At 41.3% G+C, this 20,166-nt stretch overlaps 1 protein-coding gene across 1 annotated transcript; it reads left to right on the top strand.

Annotated features, from left to right (window-relative positions):
* Nucleotides 1-9,834: 9,834 nt before the first annotated feature.
* On the top strand, nucleotides 9,835-15,588 carry Apcs (amyloid P component, serum). Its single transcript, XM_027950764.2, has 3 exons — nucleotides 9,835-9,898; nucleotides 10,018-10,618; nucleotides 15,537-15,588. The coding sequence occupies exons 1-3, from the start codon at nucleotides 9,835-9,837 to the stop codon at nucleotides 15,586-15,588; spliced, it is 717 nt and encodes a 238-aa protein (XP_027806565.1).
* Nucleotides 15,589-20,166: the final 4,578 nt, after the last annotated feature.

Below are 20,166 nucleotides of genomic sequence, written 5' to 3'. Positions count from 1 at the left end.
CACATATGAAAATACCTAAGTAAACCCCACCCTTGTGCCTACCCACAAGAATGGGTCCTAATTAGAATAAGATAGATCCTGTGCTTGTATAATTTTATCAAAATGGATTCTACTGCCATGCATAACTAAGAAGAACCAATAAAGTAAAATTTTAAGAAGATACACATTTTTAATTGGAAATAATGCTGTGATAAGTACAAAATATTAAATGTGTTTGCAAAGTGCTATAGAAGAAGAGATGAAGGAGCAACCAAATTTGCCTGGAGGAGATATTGAGTACAAGACCGGAAAACCAGTGTTATATATGATGGTGGTGAAGCTGATGAAGGCAGCCTCTACATTTAACAACACCTGTGGAGTCCACCTCTTCAAATATATTTTCTATCATTCTCTCTTCTACTCATTCATCTCTAGTTCCACATAACTACCTCTCATTTCTCAAACATTTCAGAAGTTTCCAGACATAAGCCTTTGTACTGTTTTATGATCATTTTGATTAATATATATATATATATATATATATATATATATATATATATATGAGTAAAAACAGGGATGCAATATAAAATTTACTTTCTTTTAAATTTTTAACAAAACAGATTTTTGCAAAATGCAGTTCTATAGCAATAGATTTTTACCTTATCAGAGACTTCTTTGAAAATCTGATCACAATACGCACGTGTGCCTGCATGCACATTATTTTGCACACAATTTCAGAGAATATTCAATCCAACCGGAACACATTTCAGAACCCCTGGGGAAATAGGATCCTCAGCTTCAGAGCTGCCCCTAAATGTACATCAGACACTGATCATCACTGAGACATTGATATCACCTATTAATGTGCCCAGTCTACCAAATGGGAGATTCTAGGAGAAGACCCCCACTGTGCCTGTGACCCATGAGCTCCGGAAGTCTGTTGGAGGGAGGGAAAAATGGCAGGTGACCAGAAATGTGCCTCAGGCCTGCTTCTGTGGTTTAGAAACTCTGACAAAAGTATAAGACAGAAAATGGAAAGAACTGACCTTGGGGCTAAACTAATGAGTCACTTATTCCCAAAATATAGATGTGTGTGAAAATAGATGCTGCTCTACTGAGGGTTTTGCAGTGTGCTTTCTAGCCACGTCTCATAGTGGATATACATGAAATTTTTCTTCATTACACACATAACTGCCCATCCAAGAAAAAAAAATGTGCAAGATAAGGGCAGAGAAGTGCTCTTCAGAAGAAAAACTCTAGTGGGAAAAGACACATGACCAAAACAACCTTCAGGTCTGCTCCACTCCACCCCAGCCACCTGGCGGACAAGGAGAAGGTATGTGGGGAACCTGATTCACTGAAAACTGCAGTCCTCACTTAAGAGGAGAGCAATCAAAGCCACTTGCCCAGAATTAGCCACCACCAACCCAAATAGTTACCATGCAGCCATTACAGAATGAGCAATTCTCAAAAGCTTTCAAGGAGCAAGAAAGTAAATGTTTAAGAAGAGGACATCAAGAATGAAGGCACCATTCTTTGAGAAAAGACATCCATCTGTTCTCCCTCTGCTCAGCTTCCAAGGCTGCAAAAAAAATGTGGGTTTTTTAAAAAAAAAAAATTGTTTTCTCCTACATAAATAATGGGTACTTCACCTAATGTATACTATTTAAGTGGCCAATGGGGATGGATTTGTGAGAAAAGGGCCTCTCTTTGCTGAAACTATTTACTTTTCAATCAGCAAATGGGAAGGAAGCCTTTTTGAAATGCCTATTAAGGGTCATATAACTCAAATCATGAGAATGGGGAGAGTCTCAGGTGGTCCCTGGGATTCTTTCACTAAAGTTATTGCTGCCATCATTGTCACCAGGTACACTCCACTCAGACAAAAGTCAAGAACCAAATGGCCAGGTGAAGTGGGAGCCAGGAGGGCTTTCAATCAAAATGCTCACACATAAGAATAAGTCATCAGAGTCCTCCTGGAGCGCCACCATCTCCAGGTAATGAGCACCCTGAGCGGAAATCCTAGCCGAAGTGTTTGAGCCAATTCACAACAAAGTGTTCTATTTGGTCCACTTGTGGGATAGAAAATGTTTGTGAACAGGAAATCTCATTGCCCCAGACTCAAGTTCTCCTGAGGAGATGAGTCAACCTGTTAAGAATTTTGGTCCACACAGTGTCCTTGGCCCCTATGTACTGAGTCTGTAAACAACAGGGTCCCTTCCACACTGGAAGGATGATAGTGTAGGTCTCTGATAGTCAGCCTCTTTTACATTTAATTAATCCACTTGTTTATAGGCAATACTAGTCTATGGCCATACCATTCCAAATATTCCCAATCCCATCTGATCATGGGAGCTAAACAGGACCAGGTCTGGTTAGTACCTGGATGGGAATTAGGCAATCACTATCCAGCTATACAAACAATGACCATCTCGAGGTCCCCAGATCCCAATGGAGGCAGCCCGGAGCAGGGTGAAGGTGATAAGGATGTTAATGTAAGAAATTCGGACAAAATCCGTGAACATAGTTGTGAAGGATAAAATACTGCTTACCTCAGGGACTGTGTCATTAGAACAGGAAAGTTTCACGGTAGGGTGTCAAGAAGTGGGTCACTACACTGTCACAGAAGTGCAAGCAGGGCACATACTTGTGTTCACAAAGATGCTACCTTAGGAATTTCCAGAAAACCACTTAGCAGTTGATGGTTGTCAAGACGACAAATACCAAGAATGATTGCTTGATTGACCTGTGAGGCTGTGTGGCACAGTAACCAATGCATACGGTCTCTGAACTAGCCAGCATACTCAGGAAAAAGGACGTGGTCAAGGTGGGTGAGGGCCACCAGGATGACTTTTTCTAATGCAGACACAGAAGGTGACATTTACAGAAGCTGAAACGGTGCAGGAAGGTGAGCTCTGTCAGCTTCTGTGAGGTTCTTTCTCTGTATTCTGAAGAGTTAAGATGGTCAGTGAAATGGGTCAATATGGAAAAACTGTTGTTCTGAAACAAACTCTAGGTCTTGGGTGCAAACATGGCATAGAATAAAGGTACAGTGATAAGAGCAAAGCAAGACAGTTCTAGATAACACCTGTAAACTACACATTTAAGAAATATGACCCTGTTTCTTTGAGGAATGTAGTTCCTGTCACTGTCGACTGAGAAATGAATTCCTATACGCAGAGAAGGAAAAATTTTCCATCAACATTACTAAAGGTACAGAGTGACACTGAGTCCCTGTCATTATATTTTTTCTCTTTTGCACATCTCCACCCTCTGATCTAGTGTCATGAAAAGATCATGAACAGCAAGGATGTGGTTGTGACCAGCGAGCTCTGATGAAAGGCAAATTTTATAAAAATTTTACACTAAAAAAGGTGGGTTAAAAAAACCCACTTCAGTAACAACAGCTAAATTTTATAAAGACTACAGAAGTGGTTCAAAAAGGAAGTAATCTAGGAATGTAGAGGATAGAGAATGAGAGAGAGACATTGTGATATCCCAGAGAGTAGTTTCAGTTGGATTCTGAATTTAGAGTGAGATCTCAGTGAGGTCACTTAGTCTAGAAAGATGTCTCATGGAATCCAAAAGTAGAAAATAACAAAGTTGGCGGGGATTTTCTTTTTATAAATGAAGCCTGAAATTAGGAACAGAGAACTGAGATCAAGAAAAGACTCCCATGTATCAACAGGGTCTGGAGAGGGAAAAGCCAATTTGTGAAGATACTGGAATTGAGAAAGGGCAGTAGAAGTCTGCTAGTAGCCTAGAGCCTGGCATTTAGAATATTAAAAAAAAGTACTGTGGTAGAAGTCAAGTCACAATCTCAGACATTGTCTCAGTCCATTGTGTGCTGCTATGACAGAATAGCAGAGACCAGGTAATTTGTAAATACTAGAAGTTTATTATGGTCATGATTCTGAAAGCTGGGAAGTCCAAGATCGAGGGGCTTCATGTGGTGAGAGCCTTCTTGCTGTGTCCTAACACTATAGAAGATATCACCTGCAAAACAGTAAGAAGGAGCCAAACTCACTTTGAGAACACACCCACTCTTAGAGGAATGACATTAATCCATTCATGATGCCAGAGTCCTCACAACCTAATCTTTTTTTCCTGGGTAGGGGTACCAGGGATTGAACTCAGGGGCACTCGACCACTGAGCCACACCCCCAGCCCTGTTTTCTATTTTATTTAGACACGGGGTCTCACTGAGTTGCTTAGCATCTCACCATTGCTGAAGCTGGCTTTGAACTCATGATCCTCCTGTCTCAGCCTCTTGAGCTGCTGCGATTACAGGTGTGCGCCACTGCACCCGGCTCATGATCTAATCTTAATCTCTTCCTTTAAGTCTCTACTTATCAACACTGATGCACTGGGGATTAAGATTTCAGTACATAAACTCTGAGGGATACATTCAAACCATAGCGTTTCACCCCAGCCCCCCCCCCCAATTTATGTTCTTCTCACATGCAAAATGTGTTCATTTTATTCCACTAACACCCAAAGTCTCAACTCGTTCCTGTGCCATTTGAAAAGTCCAAAGTCAACTACACATCCTGAGGCAAATTCTCCTCTAGTTAGGAAATCAAAACATGTGTTTCCCTTTTAATTATAGATTTAAATCATTTATCTCCTCTTTTATTTTACTGTAAGCAGCCAAAAGAAGACATACACATTTGGATACTTTACTGCTTAGATATTTCTTATGCTAAATATTCTAGTTCGCTGCTTTTAAATTCTGCCTTCCCTAAAGCCCTAGGATACAGACACAGTTTCATCAAGTTTTTTTGCAAATGTGTCACAAGGATGGCCTTTACTCTAGTTTTCAATTCCTTGCTCCTCAGTTCCACCTGAGACCTCATCAAAATGTCACTCACTGTCAACATTTTTGCCAGTATTCTCATCATAACCACTCACAGAGTCTCCACATTGCTGACTTTCCCTCAAGTTCTTTACTTTTGAATTGCTCTTAATTTTCCATTGGTGGAAGTGTAGGCTCTTTCTAGCCTGCAAATTCTTCCAACCTCTAGCTGTTATCCAGTTCCAAAGCCGCTGCCATATTTTCAGATATTCGCTATACAAACAGCCCCACTTCTTAAGACCAGGTTTCTGCCTTAGTCTATTTTGTGATGTTATAAAAGAATGCCACAGAATCGGGTAAATTATCAATAATAGCAGTGTATTTTGCTCATGGTCCTGGAGGGTGGGAAGTCCCAGATCAAGAGGTCACATCTGGGGAGGACATTTTTGCTGCATTATAAGATGGCTGAAGGCATCAATGGTGGGCAAGCAACAGAAGAGAGATCAAGAGGGGGACAAACCCACATTTATAACAAAGCCCACTCTTGCATTAGTGACATTGATTCATCCGTGAGGTCAGATCCCTGGAGACCTCATCACCTCAAAGAGGTGTGTCAACGGCACCTGAAAAGTGACAGATTTGTGAAGATTCCAGAGTTGAGAAGCAGAAGTAAAGTCTGCCAACAGCCTGCAGGCTGGCATTTAGAGTCTGAAAAAGCTACTTGGGTAGAAAGGTCAGTCATAATCTCAGGTGGCTACTGATTTTTCTCCGTGTTGGAGGAAATGTTACGGAGTGAGAAACAGAGACAAAATAACCACTCTGTCAAAAAGAGACAATCTATAATCTGCGAGGGAGAAAAAAATACACATTGGACCCCCAGTCTCCTAAGGAGAATCTGGTTTCTCTCCTTTTGTTTCCTGTCAAAACCACTGAACCTTAGGAAATAGACTCCCTTCTTCTTTCTCCCCCCATCATCCCCTGAAACTTGAATCCTGCCATGCCCACTTTACGAAAATTGCTCTTTCAAAGGTCACCAATGAAATTTTTATTGCAAAATCCAGCATCCCTTCTACTTAGATCTCTCTCTTGCACTTAATGGCACAGGACACTGCTTCCTGGAAACTCGTGCACACACTCCTTCCTCTCCAGCCAAGCCTCAACTCTTCCCCTGCCTCCAACCAATGAATGCAAATGTCCTCTCAGATCAGTGTGTGGACTTCTGACCTTTTCCTTTTCCGTCCTCTCTTTCCACTGAAAGAGATAATCTATGATTTCATCATCACCTAAATGCTGATTCCCCTGAAACCTATATTTCTAATCCCAAGTGGCCGTCACCTAGTTCACATTCTCCACTGGCCTTTTATCTTTTCTTCCCCTATGGGCAGGTCATATTATTATTTTAAATTCCAAATTTGGGGAATCAGACTTATCACCTATCCTCCATCTCCTCCAAATTAACTCCCTCACTGTGATCCTAACTGCAACAGGAGCGCCATACTTTCTAAAACTATATGTGCTGTGGTTTCGGCAAGCCCCCAGATTGCCTGTTTTGGAAACTTAATCCCCAAAGTCACACTCAGTGTTGAGACATGGCACCTTTAGGAGGTGACTGGTCACTCATGGGTTAATGGATTAAAAGCTTACCTTGGAAGTCGCTTTGTTATAAAAGCAGGCTGTCTCTGGCATGCTTGCTGTATCTCACTCCATGATTTCTTTTCCATGTTATCATGTGAAATAAAGGCTATCATCTGATGTTGGTGCCATACAGACTTCCCAGCCTCCAGAAATGTAAGCTAAATAAATTTTTATTCTTTATAAATTAGCCAGTCTATGGCAATCAGTTATAGCAACAGAGAATGGATTAAGTTAATATGCAATAAAAAATTTGGAGTAAAGCTTAATTGGGTTCTATATTCAACATATTTTTATTTTTAAATTCTCAGTTTTTCTTTCTTTTTTTTTTTTCCTTTTCCACAAGACTCTTTCATCAGAATGAAATTGTGTAGCTTTGATTTTGTACAACTACACACCAGGGTAATAATCATTATTCTGAATTCTTCCAGTGCCTCTACATGCTTGTAAGTAAACTTAAGCTAACAGAACATACAGCAAATATCAAACTCAATTGTATGCCATCTAACTGAACCAGGATAACCCTGCTTGAGACACACAGGTGGCCCTGCTTCTCCTCAGCATCCTATCTATCATCTTTCCTCTCTTACACTCAAGCCTTCTGGAGCCATTAGACAGGCACCCACCTGCATCTGCATGTTCACGGGCAGGAAAGCACCCAGGAGCCTTGTGGCAATAGCAGGTATTGGTTCACCTTGAGAACACCACTCAGTCCTGAAGACCCAGGATTTATTTTCCTATATCCTGACTTTCTGTATAGACAGAGTCCTTGGTTTCCAATTTGATGACGGCCAGAGCACAGTCAATTCCCTTACAAAGCCTGAAAAACATATTCCAGAGAAGGAACGAGTCGGGCCCCATTTTTCCTCCCTCTTTCCCATTCTACTATGGACGAGCTTTTTAACCAAGATCACTTCTTCACAGTGTCTGAACACATTTTCATGGTCAACTATAAGCCCTGGCACTTGGCCCCAATGGCAGTACAAATCCCCTTACCTTTAGTCTCTCCAGGATCATCCCTCATTCCCCAGTCCAGCTCCATGGACTCAGCTCCTAGTTAAAAAAAAAAAAAAAAAAAAAAAGGATTTTCTTTTATATTAATATCCAAACCATTTTTTGTTGACAGAATGATAATTTGTTAATTTATGATGAAAACTAGAAGCAGCTGGCGAACCCTATTCTGTGAATTTTATGACACTCATTAATCAACATCTGGGACCAGGAATTATATATTCCCAGGGTTCACAGTAAAGGTTACCTCCCCGTTCCTATTTATAGTGTCACCTGCTCATAGTACTCCATTCTCTCTTAGTTTGCATTGCTCCTAAGCTGTTTCATGTAAGAAGTCCTTGCCCTACTTGTGCCCTTTGATTGCACAAACATATGGAAGGCTCATTTCACATGTTTAAAAAAAAATCAGATGAGTGATCTAAATATGAATAAGACCAAGTAACCATCTTGTCTAGAGGGGATAAGAGATAAATATGCTAAAATATTTTCAATTCCAGGCACACATTGGTAATAGACCAAAAAAAAAAAGGCTTTAAAATGATAATAGTAGCCAACTAGATAATGTTCTGTACACTTTATGCATATTATACTTTCTCATCTATCCTTCCCCACAGTACTGTGAGATAGATAGCTCTATCTTTGTTTTGCAAAGAAAGAATCTAAGGTTCAGAGAGCTTTAGTGAGTTGGACAATAGTCAACCACTAGTGAACAGAAACAGTGGAATCCTACTCCAAGTTCTTTGGTTAAGACTTTATTGGGAGTCCAAAAGAGGCAAAATTAATGTCCTGTTGAGACATCAGAAAAGTCTTTATTTTAGTCAGACTTTCACGGATGTGATTAAAAGGACCCAACCAGAATAACTGTAGAGGAGGAAAAGTTTGAGGGCTCATGGTTTCAGAAGTCTCAATCCATAGATAGCTGGCTTTATTCCTCAGGTCTCAAAGTGAGGCAGAACAACATGGCGGAAGAATATTGCAGAAGGAAGTGGCTCACATGATGATCAGAGAGCAGAGAAAGAGATTCCACTCACCAGATACAAATATATACCCCAAAGTCACGCCCCCAATGTCCCACCTGCCTTCAGTTACCACTCAATTAATCCCATCAGGTGATTAATTCACGGGTTGGGTTAAGGCTCTCCTAAGCCAATCATTTCTTCTCTGCACCTTCTTGCATTGGTGAACTTTGAGGGGCATACCTCACATCCAGACCACAACAGTCTTCATGAAGCAGATTACTCTCAAGATTAATTTTGAAGAACAGTTAGGATTTCAAGAAACAGAGAAGGATAAGTAAGAAATGAAAGAAATAACTAGAAGTACCCAAACCAGGAAAGCAGGGCATCTATGAAGAACAACAATTAGAGGTGTTAGACTGAAGAATAGGATCTGATTCAGAGTTTACAGCCAGGCTGGAGCAAGATTGGAAACAGCATGGGCTTCTAAGCAGGAGGATTAGTATTTAATTCAGGATACAACGAGCTGTGTGTAACTCCAACTCCAAAACCTACCCTTACTGTGCCACAAGTCAGATAAAGCTTCGCAACCATGATTCATCCTAAAAAAAAAAAAAAAAATAGAAGATAATGGAAACTTCCCAGAGATAAGAATAATCTGAACATTGGTAGAGAAAGTTAATTACTGGTGGCAGTTATTGTGCCATTGAAAAGGTTGGTCAGAAGGCTGGAGTGAGCTGAGAGAAGAGAGGATGAATCGGAAGCTAGACAGGAGGGTGAGAAAGAAGATTCCCTACCATTTAGTGAGGAGAGAGAAGAAAAGTAGGATAGGTGGAAAGGAAAAGCCTCAGTTTGATATCTTACAGGCAAAGCAGGTTTGAGCAGCAGCTAATCAGGTGTGGCTGCTTAAGTAGTAGCAGAGAGAATTGGAGAGGAAGTTCATTGGGGTTGTGCAAGAGTCAGTCACCACTGATTCCCCAGTATCCAACTTAGTGCCTGGGAATTAGTAAATAAATGTGCACGTTCTCTACTAATGGGGTCATCACCAAAGATCAATTAAATACACACTTAGTGGCGAAAGACTCAAAGAGAAGAACTAGGAGGGATATTGACATCTCTTCAGGTATTATGTCCCCAGAAAAATGTCCAAATTAGAAATGAGAAAATACAGGAACACAAAAGAAGGGAAAGAGCTAAGTAACAGCTCTGGCGGTCATTTGTGTTTAATAAGTAACGCCCATTGATTTCCCAGCCCAGGGCCTCGCCAATCCTGTTCTGTCAGCAGCTCTGATTGGTCGCACCAGGAGGAGGGTCTGGAAACCCACACATCATTGGTGCTCGCCAACCCCCGTGTTCACCAAAGTGCCCTTAAAGCCTGCGGTCTAAGAGTGGGAGTCTCGAGAGTTCAGTGGACAGCCACCTTTGTCACTGTTGCTGCTGTCACAACCCCAGGCCCAGGACATGGACAAGCTGCTGTTTTGGGTCTCTGTCCTCACCAGCCTCCAGGGAACCTTCGCTCAGACAGGTAGGGAGGTCAGGAGTCGATCAAGGAGACTGGGATGAGAAAAGAAGTTGTATCTGGGATCATTTTTTTCCCCCGAGTTCCTGGTGAAAGTCATTATATTTCTGATTTCATTCCCACAGACCTCAGAGGAAAGGTATTTGTGTTCCCTAGAGAATCTTCTTCTGACCATGTGAATGTGATTGCGGAGGTGAAGAAGCCTCTGCAGAACCTCACCTTGTGTTTGCGAGCCTATAGTGACCTTTCCCGGGCCTACAGCCTCTTCTCCTACAATGCTCAGGGTAAGGACAACGAGCTACTGATCTATAAAGAAAAAGCTGGACAGTATAATCTATACATCGGACGGAGCAAAGTCACAGCCAAGGTTGTCGAAGACCCCCTTGCCCCGGTCCACATCTGTACCAGCTGGGAGTCCTCCACAGGCATTGCTGAATTTTGGATCAATGGAAAACCTCTGGTGAAAAAGGGTTTGAAGCAGGGATACTCGGTGGAACCTCACCCCAAGATTGTCCTGGGACAGGAGCAAGATTCCTATGGAGGCAGTTTTGATAAGAGCCAGTCCTTTGTGGGCGAGATCGCAGATTTATACTTGTGGGACACGGTGCTGTCCCCAGAAGAGATCCAGCTTGTATATCAGGATTCCCCTCCCAGTCCGAATATCCTGAACTGGAGAGATCTGAACTATGAAGTGAATGGTTATGTTGTCACCAAGCCCCGGGTCTGGTCTGAAATCTTGCTTTAATAAAAACTCTAAGAGATCTACTCAGACCCTATACCTGTAACTCTTTCTTCATTGAATTTCCTATGTACATATTTGTCTAATAAAAAAATATGGTATTATGCCACTTGCATTGCTTTGTTTTTGTTTTTTGTTTTGGGGAGGTTTTGGGGGGGTTGTTTTATTTTTTTTGGGGGGGGGTGTTTTTTGTTTTTTGTTTTGTTTTGTTTTGTTTTGTTGTTTGGTCACTGCTGTTCCATTGTCCAGAAAAATCAGGTTGTAAAGTAGGGAGAGAAAAAGCTTTAAGTAACTAGGAAGATATTCAACACAAAGCCGGAGCACTTGATGAGCTGCAGTGGGGGTTGGGGTCAGCAGTGGCAACATTTACAAACTACTAATAATTATTTTAATAGCAATTCAAAATAGGTGCAGAATTGGAATCGAAATCTTTCTATTTGTTTTTCCAACTATGAATCAATAGAAAAGAAGTCTGAGGTTGCGACAGGGAGGCAACTGTAAAGAGATAAGTAAGCAATCGTTGAGAACTTGACAGCGAGTAATGAGCTAGAGGGGGAAAAAACTAGAATCGGAATGAAAACTAAAAATGCATAAGAAACTGGGATCATTTTGTGTAAAGACAAACGTGCCTTTCTGTCTCAAAAACCCCAGGGGTATTGTGCAGGGCTTGCTTTTCATAATGCTGCACTGATATGATCAAAAACAAATTATACTACGAATATTGCTCACATGAATCCTCTGCTTCCAATCCCTTCCACCAATCCCTCCTTCTCACAGGATGTCATTTAAACCTTTAAGGTGACCCTACCCTCCATTGCCAGGGCCGCTCACAGTTCTATGTGCATTTCAGGTACAACTCAGCACAAGTAGCAGGCTAATTATAACACTCCAAAATAAATGTCAGATGCTATTAGTAGTAATTATTCTGTGATTATTAAAAGCATGGAGCATAGTGTCTGGCACATTCTCAAAAGATATGAGTTGCCTTCCCAGAGAAGCAAAGACCTTGGAGGGAGTTTGGGCTTCAGATGGGCAAAAAGACAGTCCTTGCCCACACATAATAGAGATGAAGTCAAGGGAAATAAAAAAAAAAAAAAAAACTAAATCCAGGATAGCTTCCAAATGATAACCGGTGATTACTTCAAATCCTAAGGCCATTCGTCTGAAATGGACAGAGACAGGCATCAGACCAAGAAAGTAGGGGACGGTCTAGGATCTCCCAGAATGGGATCAGGACTCACAGGAACAGGTAGAACCTGGAAATATTTGGTATTCAGAACATGAACTTCATTAGACAAGAACTTCAGCAATGTGGGAAATTATTAGTTTCCAATCGCCATCTCATGAGCTAAGGTCTGCTTTATATTCCTTAAAACTAATTACCCTTCTTTCCATAAATGTGCATTGTGAGGACTAGAAAGATCGTCTATTCTTGCATAACATGTTTCCATCGAGAGAACATGTGAACATGTTGCTTGCCCTAACATTGTAGAAACACCCAACAGTAGGATGTTTTTTTCAGTTCAACAATCCCCTCTGCCAAGGAACCTAAAACAAATTTCAGGAATGAAGCTAGTACACTGAATAGTAGCATCCATTTGTTCAATTATTTATTGAGCCACTATTCTATTCCAGGAAGTATGCCAGGCACTGAAAATATTATATTGGGTGAAATAATCGTGGTGTTTGCCTTTTTTTTGGAGTTTATATTCTAATAAGTCTGTGTCATCTAAATATGGATTCCCCTAACAGTAATCAGCCTGTGCTGTAATCTATCCCTCACATTTCTAGGATTTTTTCTATCACAGGTTGATATCCTCCTACTTCCCCTCCCAACTAACTCCACCTGAGGTAGAGGCGTGGTTTATTATTTCTTTTTCTTGTTGTCTTTTCTTTTTTGTTGTTATTGTATTGTATTTATTAATACATGCTAATTGTACAAACTGACAAATTCACTCTGATAGCTCCATACATACATACATATTGCATCAACCGTATCCAATAGCACTTCTACTCTCAAGCCCCCTCCCCCAGCACCTTTCCTAGTCCTCCTCCCAATTTCTTTCAGTCTCTCCCTCCCTTTTCTCCAGTATCTACTATTCCATTCCATACGAGATTCACTGATTGTTTCCTTATACAAGTGAGAACATGTGGTATTTGTCTTTCAGTGTCTGTTTCACTGTTTGGTGTCTGATCATGAAGTGAGTTTCACTCATCAAAATGTTCTCCAGTTGAATCCAAGTTCCAGCAAATGACAGGATTCTATTCTTCTTTATGGATAAATAGTAATCCATTGTGTGAATATATCATGTTTTCTTTATCCACTCATCTGTTGGAGGGCACTTGGGCGATTCCATAGTTTGGCTATTGTGAATCATGCTGCAGTAAACACAGAGGTACAAATATCTTTTTTGATATGAAGAGTTCAACTCCTTCGGGTTGTGGAATGGTGGAATTATTGGGTCATATGGAAGTTCTAGTTTCAGTTCTTGAGGAACAGCCATGCTGTTTTCCGTAATGGCTGTACTAATTTACGTTCCCAAGAATAACTAAGAGTTCTCTTTCTCTGTATTCTCACCAGCATTGGTTATTGCTTGTCTTTTTAATGATGGCCATTCTAAATAACTCATGGTTTTAATTTGCATTCCTCTGATGAGGCCCATAGTTATACAATTGTGTCTAGAGATAGAGGCCAAAGAGAAATGCAAAACACTTCACTCAGAGTTCTTGCAACGACAGCTGCTTCTCTGGATTGCTGCATGGGATTCTCAGGAGGATTAGATGTGATGATCATGCAAAGACCCACTCCGTACATGTTCCGCCACACTGCAATTGCTTGCTATGATGATAATTGAGAATAACTCCCTAAAACTTTTAAGTCGCTTGCCTAAACTTCTTGGAATAGTCATACAAATAAAAATAAATATTCATACTCCAGTTTCAGTCTCTGTCCCTAAATCTAGTTCTTACCTAAACAAATCCATGCATTTCCCCTTCTAATAGGAGAAACCAGGTAAGTTCTTTCTATATACACAAAGGAGCCTCACCTTTGACTTTATACAGGAGCATTATCACCCATAACTCACCAAGAACAAACCACTAACAAGGATTCAAAAGAACAAAGAATAGTGCCAAGTGACATTCCATATACCTTCAACTGAGGTCGAGCTATTTTTTACTAGAAGAAAATTTAGGTACCAGGCCACGTGAGATCAAAGCTTGCTCAGTATGCCTGTGTGCACCACTTGTAATGAGATCCCCTGGCTTATTTCTGGATTCTGACTCCATGCAGACCCACGGGATGAATATAGTAAGTCTCCTAGAAAATTAACCCAGGAGACAGGAGTTGCACAACAGAACTCCTCTGAGAGTCCCTTCCTAATCACGGAGTTTAGGAAGCAGCTCCCTTAAAGGCAAAGCCAACAGGGTCGGAAGGGCTCCGTGTGATTAGCACCTGGTGCCCCAGCCAGAGTCTAGTGGGATCTAAGTGATCTAATAATCTCTGGAGGCTAGCCTAGAACCTCATAAGGCTGAGCCTGTCTTTAACAAAAACTGACAATCAGGTTTCGTGACACTGCAGTAGTCTTTTGTAACTGTTTGATCTGTTCTACAATACAAAGGAGCCCAGTCAGGTTCCATGCCCTCAAGAAGATGGGTGGGCATTTTTTTAGTCTAAGGAGGCTCTGTCCCAAAGAAGGACCATTCTGTGGTTTATTGAAGTAGCTCATGTAATCATCCGTTTCTTACTAAGTTAACTCCTCCCTCCATGGTTTCTTAGATTTATTTTGTTTTAAATGAAAAAGGAAAAAAGGGGAGAGAAGAGGAGAGGAAAAAGGAATAGAAGGTCAAGGAGGGTCGGTGAGGGAGGAGAAAGTGGGGAAAGAAAGAATAAAAGAAAGGAGAGGAGAGGAGACGAGTGGGAATTCTGATAATAAGGCACCATCATTATTTCTTTAACTGCACGATTCCTTTACACACAAAATTTAATTACAGAGACTTAGCCTACCTTGCATATTTTAATTCTTTTAATAAACAGATTGTTTCTAGGCAAAGATGTTGCATATAAAAAGATTGAAATGTTTTGGCATGTCCACAGTCTCTGGGATGATTTCTTCCCTTTGCAAATGGTATTTCCTTCTTCACCCTCAAATTGTGTTTTCCCCCTCCACTTATTTTTCTTTTTTTTTTTTTTCCTCTGGTAGGAATATTGGCTTCATGACTAAGATTTTGATGCATGAGCACATTTCAGTGTTCTTACTCTCCCACAGGGTTTTTATCCTTCTGGAATGTATAAATCATTTTGAAAGCTCCTTTCTGTTCTATGCCGTGCTTTTGAGATTATCTACTGGTGTGTTCCTTACACAGAAATGCCCCTAGGGCTCCGTCTCACACAAGGCCCAGTCTTGGGTGGCAGAAGGGCTGCTGTTCCTGTGCTCAGCTGTACTCACTTCTGGCAGAGCAGAGACTCAAATAGCTACCAGTAGGTTAAAAAAAAAAAAAAAAAAGTGGTCTTCTGGTGCTAAAACAGTTGTTACTCATTGATCCATGTTCCAGATGCTGAGAGCTCACCCCGGTCAACCTTCACTGGTAACGCCAACAGAGTTCTTTGGCTCCACGGCGCCCTTTGTGACCTTCTCCCTGCCCAAGGTGAACACTGCTGCTCCCTCATTGTTACCTGATTTCTTATGTGTCCAGCTACCCAAAGGCCAAGAAGAACTAGCAGTGGGATTTACTCCCACATCCCATATTTCCATCCCTCTCACCAGTACCTCCCTCACTTCTAGGAACACTAACAGCCTTGGACTTTGCATCTGAGCCACACTAACAGTTCGGGATTGCTTCTGCACCCCAGAAAGAGATGGGTTAAAAAGTGAGACAACTAGGCAGTTGCTCTTAATTGATGAGGGACTCTAAAACTTCTCCAGGTGTGTCACCAAGTGGAGGAAAATTTAGGTGAGCACTAAATTCTCAGAGTAATGTGATTGGAGAGAATTGGGAAGAATACTAGGAAAAATTGTGAGCAAGTATGAGCAACCATTTGTGCGGTGTAAATGGTCACTGAAGTGTACTCTTTGGAGAACAAATACAAATTGCTACAAGGCTTTTGTTTATTTTCCTCTTTGGGGAGGGTCGATAAGTGAAGAAATGGGTTTTCCTTCATGCTCCTCAGAAAGGTGAAATGATAGCTTCCTAGTACATCACACCCCACACCTTTCCTCCATACACAATTGTACATCAAATACGAAATTTCTGGTTAACAGAGCATATATATGCCAGAGGTCCCCTATGATTACATCCCCCAGTGACAAAGTAGCTGCTCAGTTTGCATAAGTACACCCTATAATGTTCACACAATGATATCACCTAAAAATACATTTCTCAGAATGTGCCCCAGTTGTTAAATGATTCATGACTGTAAATGCAAAACAATATGGAAAGAACATTGGTCTGAAAGGGCCACTGCGGCTCCCATTGCCCTTTGAATTCAATCCAAATGTACATCATAGGCAATAAACTAAATTCTATTCCCATTTTGATCCTGGGCTTATGTACCTGGCCCACTGTGTTAGTCAGCGTTTCATTGTTGTGAACAAAAAAACAACAAGAAGAGCATAGAGAAGGAAGAGTTCATTTGGCTCAGTTTCAGAGGTTCAGTTTATGGTCAGCCAACTCCTTGCTCTAGGCCCAAGGTGAGACACAATATCGTGGTGGAAGAGCTTGGCAGAGGAGGGCTGCTCCACTCATGGTGGCCAGAAAGCAGAGAGAGCAAAGGGCATGGTCCCAGTAACCCGCTTCCATCAGCCACGCCCCACAGACGTACTGTTACCACCCAGTGAGTCCATTAAAACTAGGACGGACTGATTAGCTTACGGCTCTCACAATCTAATCATTTCACCTCTGAATATTTCTACATTAACACAGGAGCTTCCGGGGGACACCTCGCATCCAAACCACAATACCCACTTTCCCCACATCCAGTGGATCATTAGCCATCCTGTCTAGACTTTTATAACTTACTCAAAAAACGTAACATCATATTTACATGAAACATGTTCACGGCATCTGGGTGGCTGCTTTGGGGTGAAGCAGCACTTTTCAGGCCCTAAAATAAAGATACCAGGATTTTTACTTATTTTTTTTTTTTTGCTCCTCTTGCCTCCATTTAGTTCAACGCTTCCTCTTCCCCAATCCAAATATGTCTACAGTTTTCCTAGCTTAATATCTTCTTAACTCTATTTTATCACTCATTGCAGTAGGTCCATCAGGAACAGGAAAAAAAAAAGGCAGGTGACATCTGTTGTTCTCATCTGACATATTAATAAAATTGTTCTGCTTACTCCATATAATCAGGCTTTGGAAGCCAAGACTCTACTGGAACTGTGGCTAGAAATGTCCACAGTGGTCTCTTTTCTGTTCAGTCCACTCTCTGTTCTCACTGTCATTGTCTTTGACTTTTCCAATTCATAAATCATAATCTCATGCTTAAATTAAAATATTTTAAAATAAGAGTAATGATCATTACTGTAAATAGGACAGTGTTAAAAAGAAAAAAAAAAAAGAAGAGTTCCCAATCATCTCATCCCCACCACAACATGACTGTTGCCTGTGAAATGTGGCTGGTGTGACCGATGAACAGAATTTTTAATGTTACTCAATTTCATTTAATTTAAGTGGTTAGAACTGTGTAGTTCTGCCCCATCCTTTCTAGAACGTTACTTAGAGTTGCGCTATCACTCTCCTTAATGGGTGCCTGATTGCTATCTCTGTGATCTTTTAATATAAACTACTTTAATTATAAGTGACATGTTCAATTATACTTGACTGTTTGCTTCCTTATTTTTTTAAGATGGAGTCTTTTCCAAAAACACTCACAATGTTCCCTAAATTGTGTTTCCCAGATTTAGAATGTTTGCTAAATCCCTAGAGGCCGTTAGTTAAATGTGCTAAAATCCTCCGACCTTATGCTTAAGTGAAATGCGTATAGACCACTCTCTGACAGGTGGTGGCAATACCAGAATCCCTCACCAAATTTCCATCAAACGGGGTGTGCTTACAAGAGGGAAAGCAGGGAAGGATGGGGCTTTGGGCTTCTTCTTCTTTCTTTTTTTCCCCACATTCTGGATTCCACCCAGTGTCTGAGCTGCCCCTTTTTCAGCACCAAACCATCGTCCAGTTCTCTCCACGATTCACAAAGAGATCGTCTAGAGTAAGGAATATCTTCACAGACTTCTGAGATCCTAGGCTGGAAAGACCCGGGTTCTTTTAAGAACTGGCTCTCTCTTTCTGATTTCCGTTCTGTGTCTTTGCTATGTCTGCATCAAAGAAATACGACTTGTTAAAGAAGCTCCTGAGAGGTCGAGGCTGGGTCTAGAGGTCCTGAACATGCTGTAAGCTCTCCTCTGATGGTGCTTCTCAGGGTCAGGCCAGGAGAGATCTATACCGAGTGCCTAATAAGAGCATTCTCTGATGACGGGGGTCATGCCAGAAGGAGAGAGCTTCTCTCCTGAGGATGAAAGAGGCCCCTCCTACTGCCAGCAGACTACCTATGCTGCCAACTTTTAGGTGTAACCCCCCCTCCCTCCCCAATATGCTCTGCACTAGTGTATTAGTCAGGTTTCCAAAGAAACAGACACAGAATATATAGAATCATAAAAAGATTTATTAGATTGGCTCACACAGAGGCGGAAGAGTCCCGTGGTAGTTGTCCATAGGTTGGGGAGTCAGGAAAGCCTGGAGCTGCTCAGGCCAGCAAGCTGAACCTCAGAAGGAGAAATGAGGCCAATGATTCGGTCTGAATCCAAAGGCCGAAAAACCTGGAGTCTGATGTCCAAGGGCAGCAGCAGGAAGAAATGAACCTGCTGGAGGAGAGAGAGAGAGAAAGAGAAAACAATGAGTCAGTCTCCCCTTCTGCTTTTTGCTTCCATCTGGGCTCCCAGCCTACTGAGTGGTGACACTAGAGTAGGTCTTCCCCACTAGGCTCACAGACAGGCCAATCTGCTCTATAAACACCCTTCTAGACACATGAGGACATGGGGCTTTACCAATTTTCCAGACATCCCTGAATCTGGTCAAATGGAGAAGCAAAATGAATCCCCATAATTTGTAACTACTTACATATCTTCAGACCTGTCCTTTGCAGAGAGAGGGTCAGGGGGAGTCGGAAAGTTCTGAGCAGGAAAGTGTAGCAATGATGAGAAGGTGGGTAGTCATCAGACCTCGTTTAACCTATTTCACAATAATAATAAATCCATAATAAATAATCCTTCCCTGTCTACTTCTCCACACAGCTGCTCTTCCATCCGTCCCGGGGTTAGAGACAAAAGGTCTCTCCCACATTCTTTCTCAATCTAAATTCCCTCAAAAGCAGACAAACCACAGCCCACTTGTGCAATCAGAAGTTAAATGTCAGAGCTGAGCCCAAGAACAAGAGCTACAGGAAAGATGAGTCAGAAACTAAAGGAGAAACATCTCTTTCTCCAGTTCTGTTCCCTAGTGGTTCAACTGTGCATCCAATTTTTAAATGAATATGTGTGCTTTTATTTTTTTTAAATAATAAGATGTTGCATTATATGGTGGAAAGGTAGAGGACTTGGAGTTAGAAGGCACTGAGTGTTCTGTACCCATCAATGAATATAATTCTTTTAATTCCACTTCACTGGCCATCAAAAGTAATTTTTTGATCTTTGTTACCTATTTATTTTGTGCAGACTATTATTGAGTGAAAATACTATGTTCCTTGCTTTCAGAAGCATCCTTCTCCCCACTCCCACCCAGACCATTAGTTGCTTTTTTATATGTGTTCCTGAAGCTCCTTCTGGGAAATTATATCAGTCTAAAGGTTTTCTCATTGTGTTTTCAGTTCTCGTTTCTGACACTGGAATCGCAAGCATTTTAGGAGTAGAAACTTGTTTTTCTCATTATTATGCACCATTCCTGGGACAGTGCTCTGCTAAATGGGTGCTAAATAATTAATCCCTCCCTTTATGGTTGAAAACCTACTATGTGCAATGCTCTACGTTTTGCTGCTATGTTTTGATCAGTTAAATGCACCTTGCTGTCTTAGATCAGTCATGCCATTATAACAAAAATACCTGGGGCTGGGTAATTTAAAACAATAGAAAAAAAATTTTTTTCTCATAGTTCTGGAGGCTGTGAAGTCCAAAATCAAGGCACTGTCAGGTTCAGTGTACGGGGAGAGCTCAGTTTCTGCCTTGAGGATGGTACCTTATTGCTACACACTCCAGGAGGGATGAACAGTAGATCCTCATGTAGCAGAAGAAATGGGGGAACAGAAGGCACCCTAACTTGGTCCCTCTAGCCCTTCTATAAGGCTGCTAATTCCATTTTGAGAGTTCTGCTCTCAGGACCTAATTACCTCCTACAAGGCTCACTTTGTAATACTACCACATTGGAATTTAATTGGCTACATGAACTGTGGAGGGGTCATGAGACATCCCAGTCACAGCCCCTACTGTTGTTTCTGTCCTTGACATTTGGTCCTCACCTAAAGACAAATACAGAGCCTTAAGCAGAT

The sequence above is a fragment of the Marmota flaviventris genome, chromosome 10 (assembly GCF_047511675.1).
Source record: "Marmota flaviventris isolate mMarFla1 chromosome 10, mMarFla1.hap1, whole genome shotgun sequence".
NCBI lineage: Eukaryota > Metazoa > Chordata > Mammalia > Rodentia > Sciuridae > Marmota > Marmota flaviventris.
Note: the sequence above shows the minus strand (reverse complement) of the source record. Positions and strands in the feature narration are given on the sequence as shown.

What these genes read in the sequence shown, in the direction of transcription:
- Apcs (XM_027950764.2), top strand. Translation starts at nt 9,835, where the DNA reads ATGGACAAGCTGCTGTTTTGGGTCTCTGTCCTCACCAGCCTCCAGGGA. An exon ending in GGGAACCTTCGCTCAGACAG is followed by an intron (nt 9,899 to 10,017) that starts GTAGGGAGGTCA and finishes TCATTCCCACAG; the next exon opens with ACCTCAGAGGAAAGGTATTT. An exon ending in GTCACCAAGCCCCGGGTCTG is followed by an intron (nt 10,619 to 15,536) that starts GTCTGAAATCTT and finishes TTAATTGATGAG; the next exon opens with GGACTCTAAAACTTCTCCAG.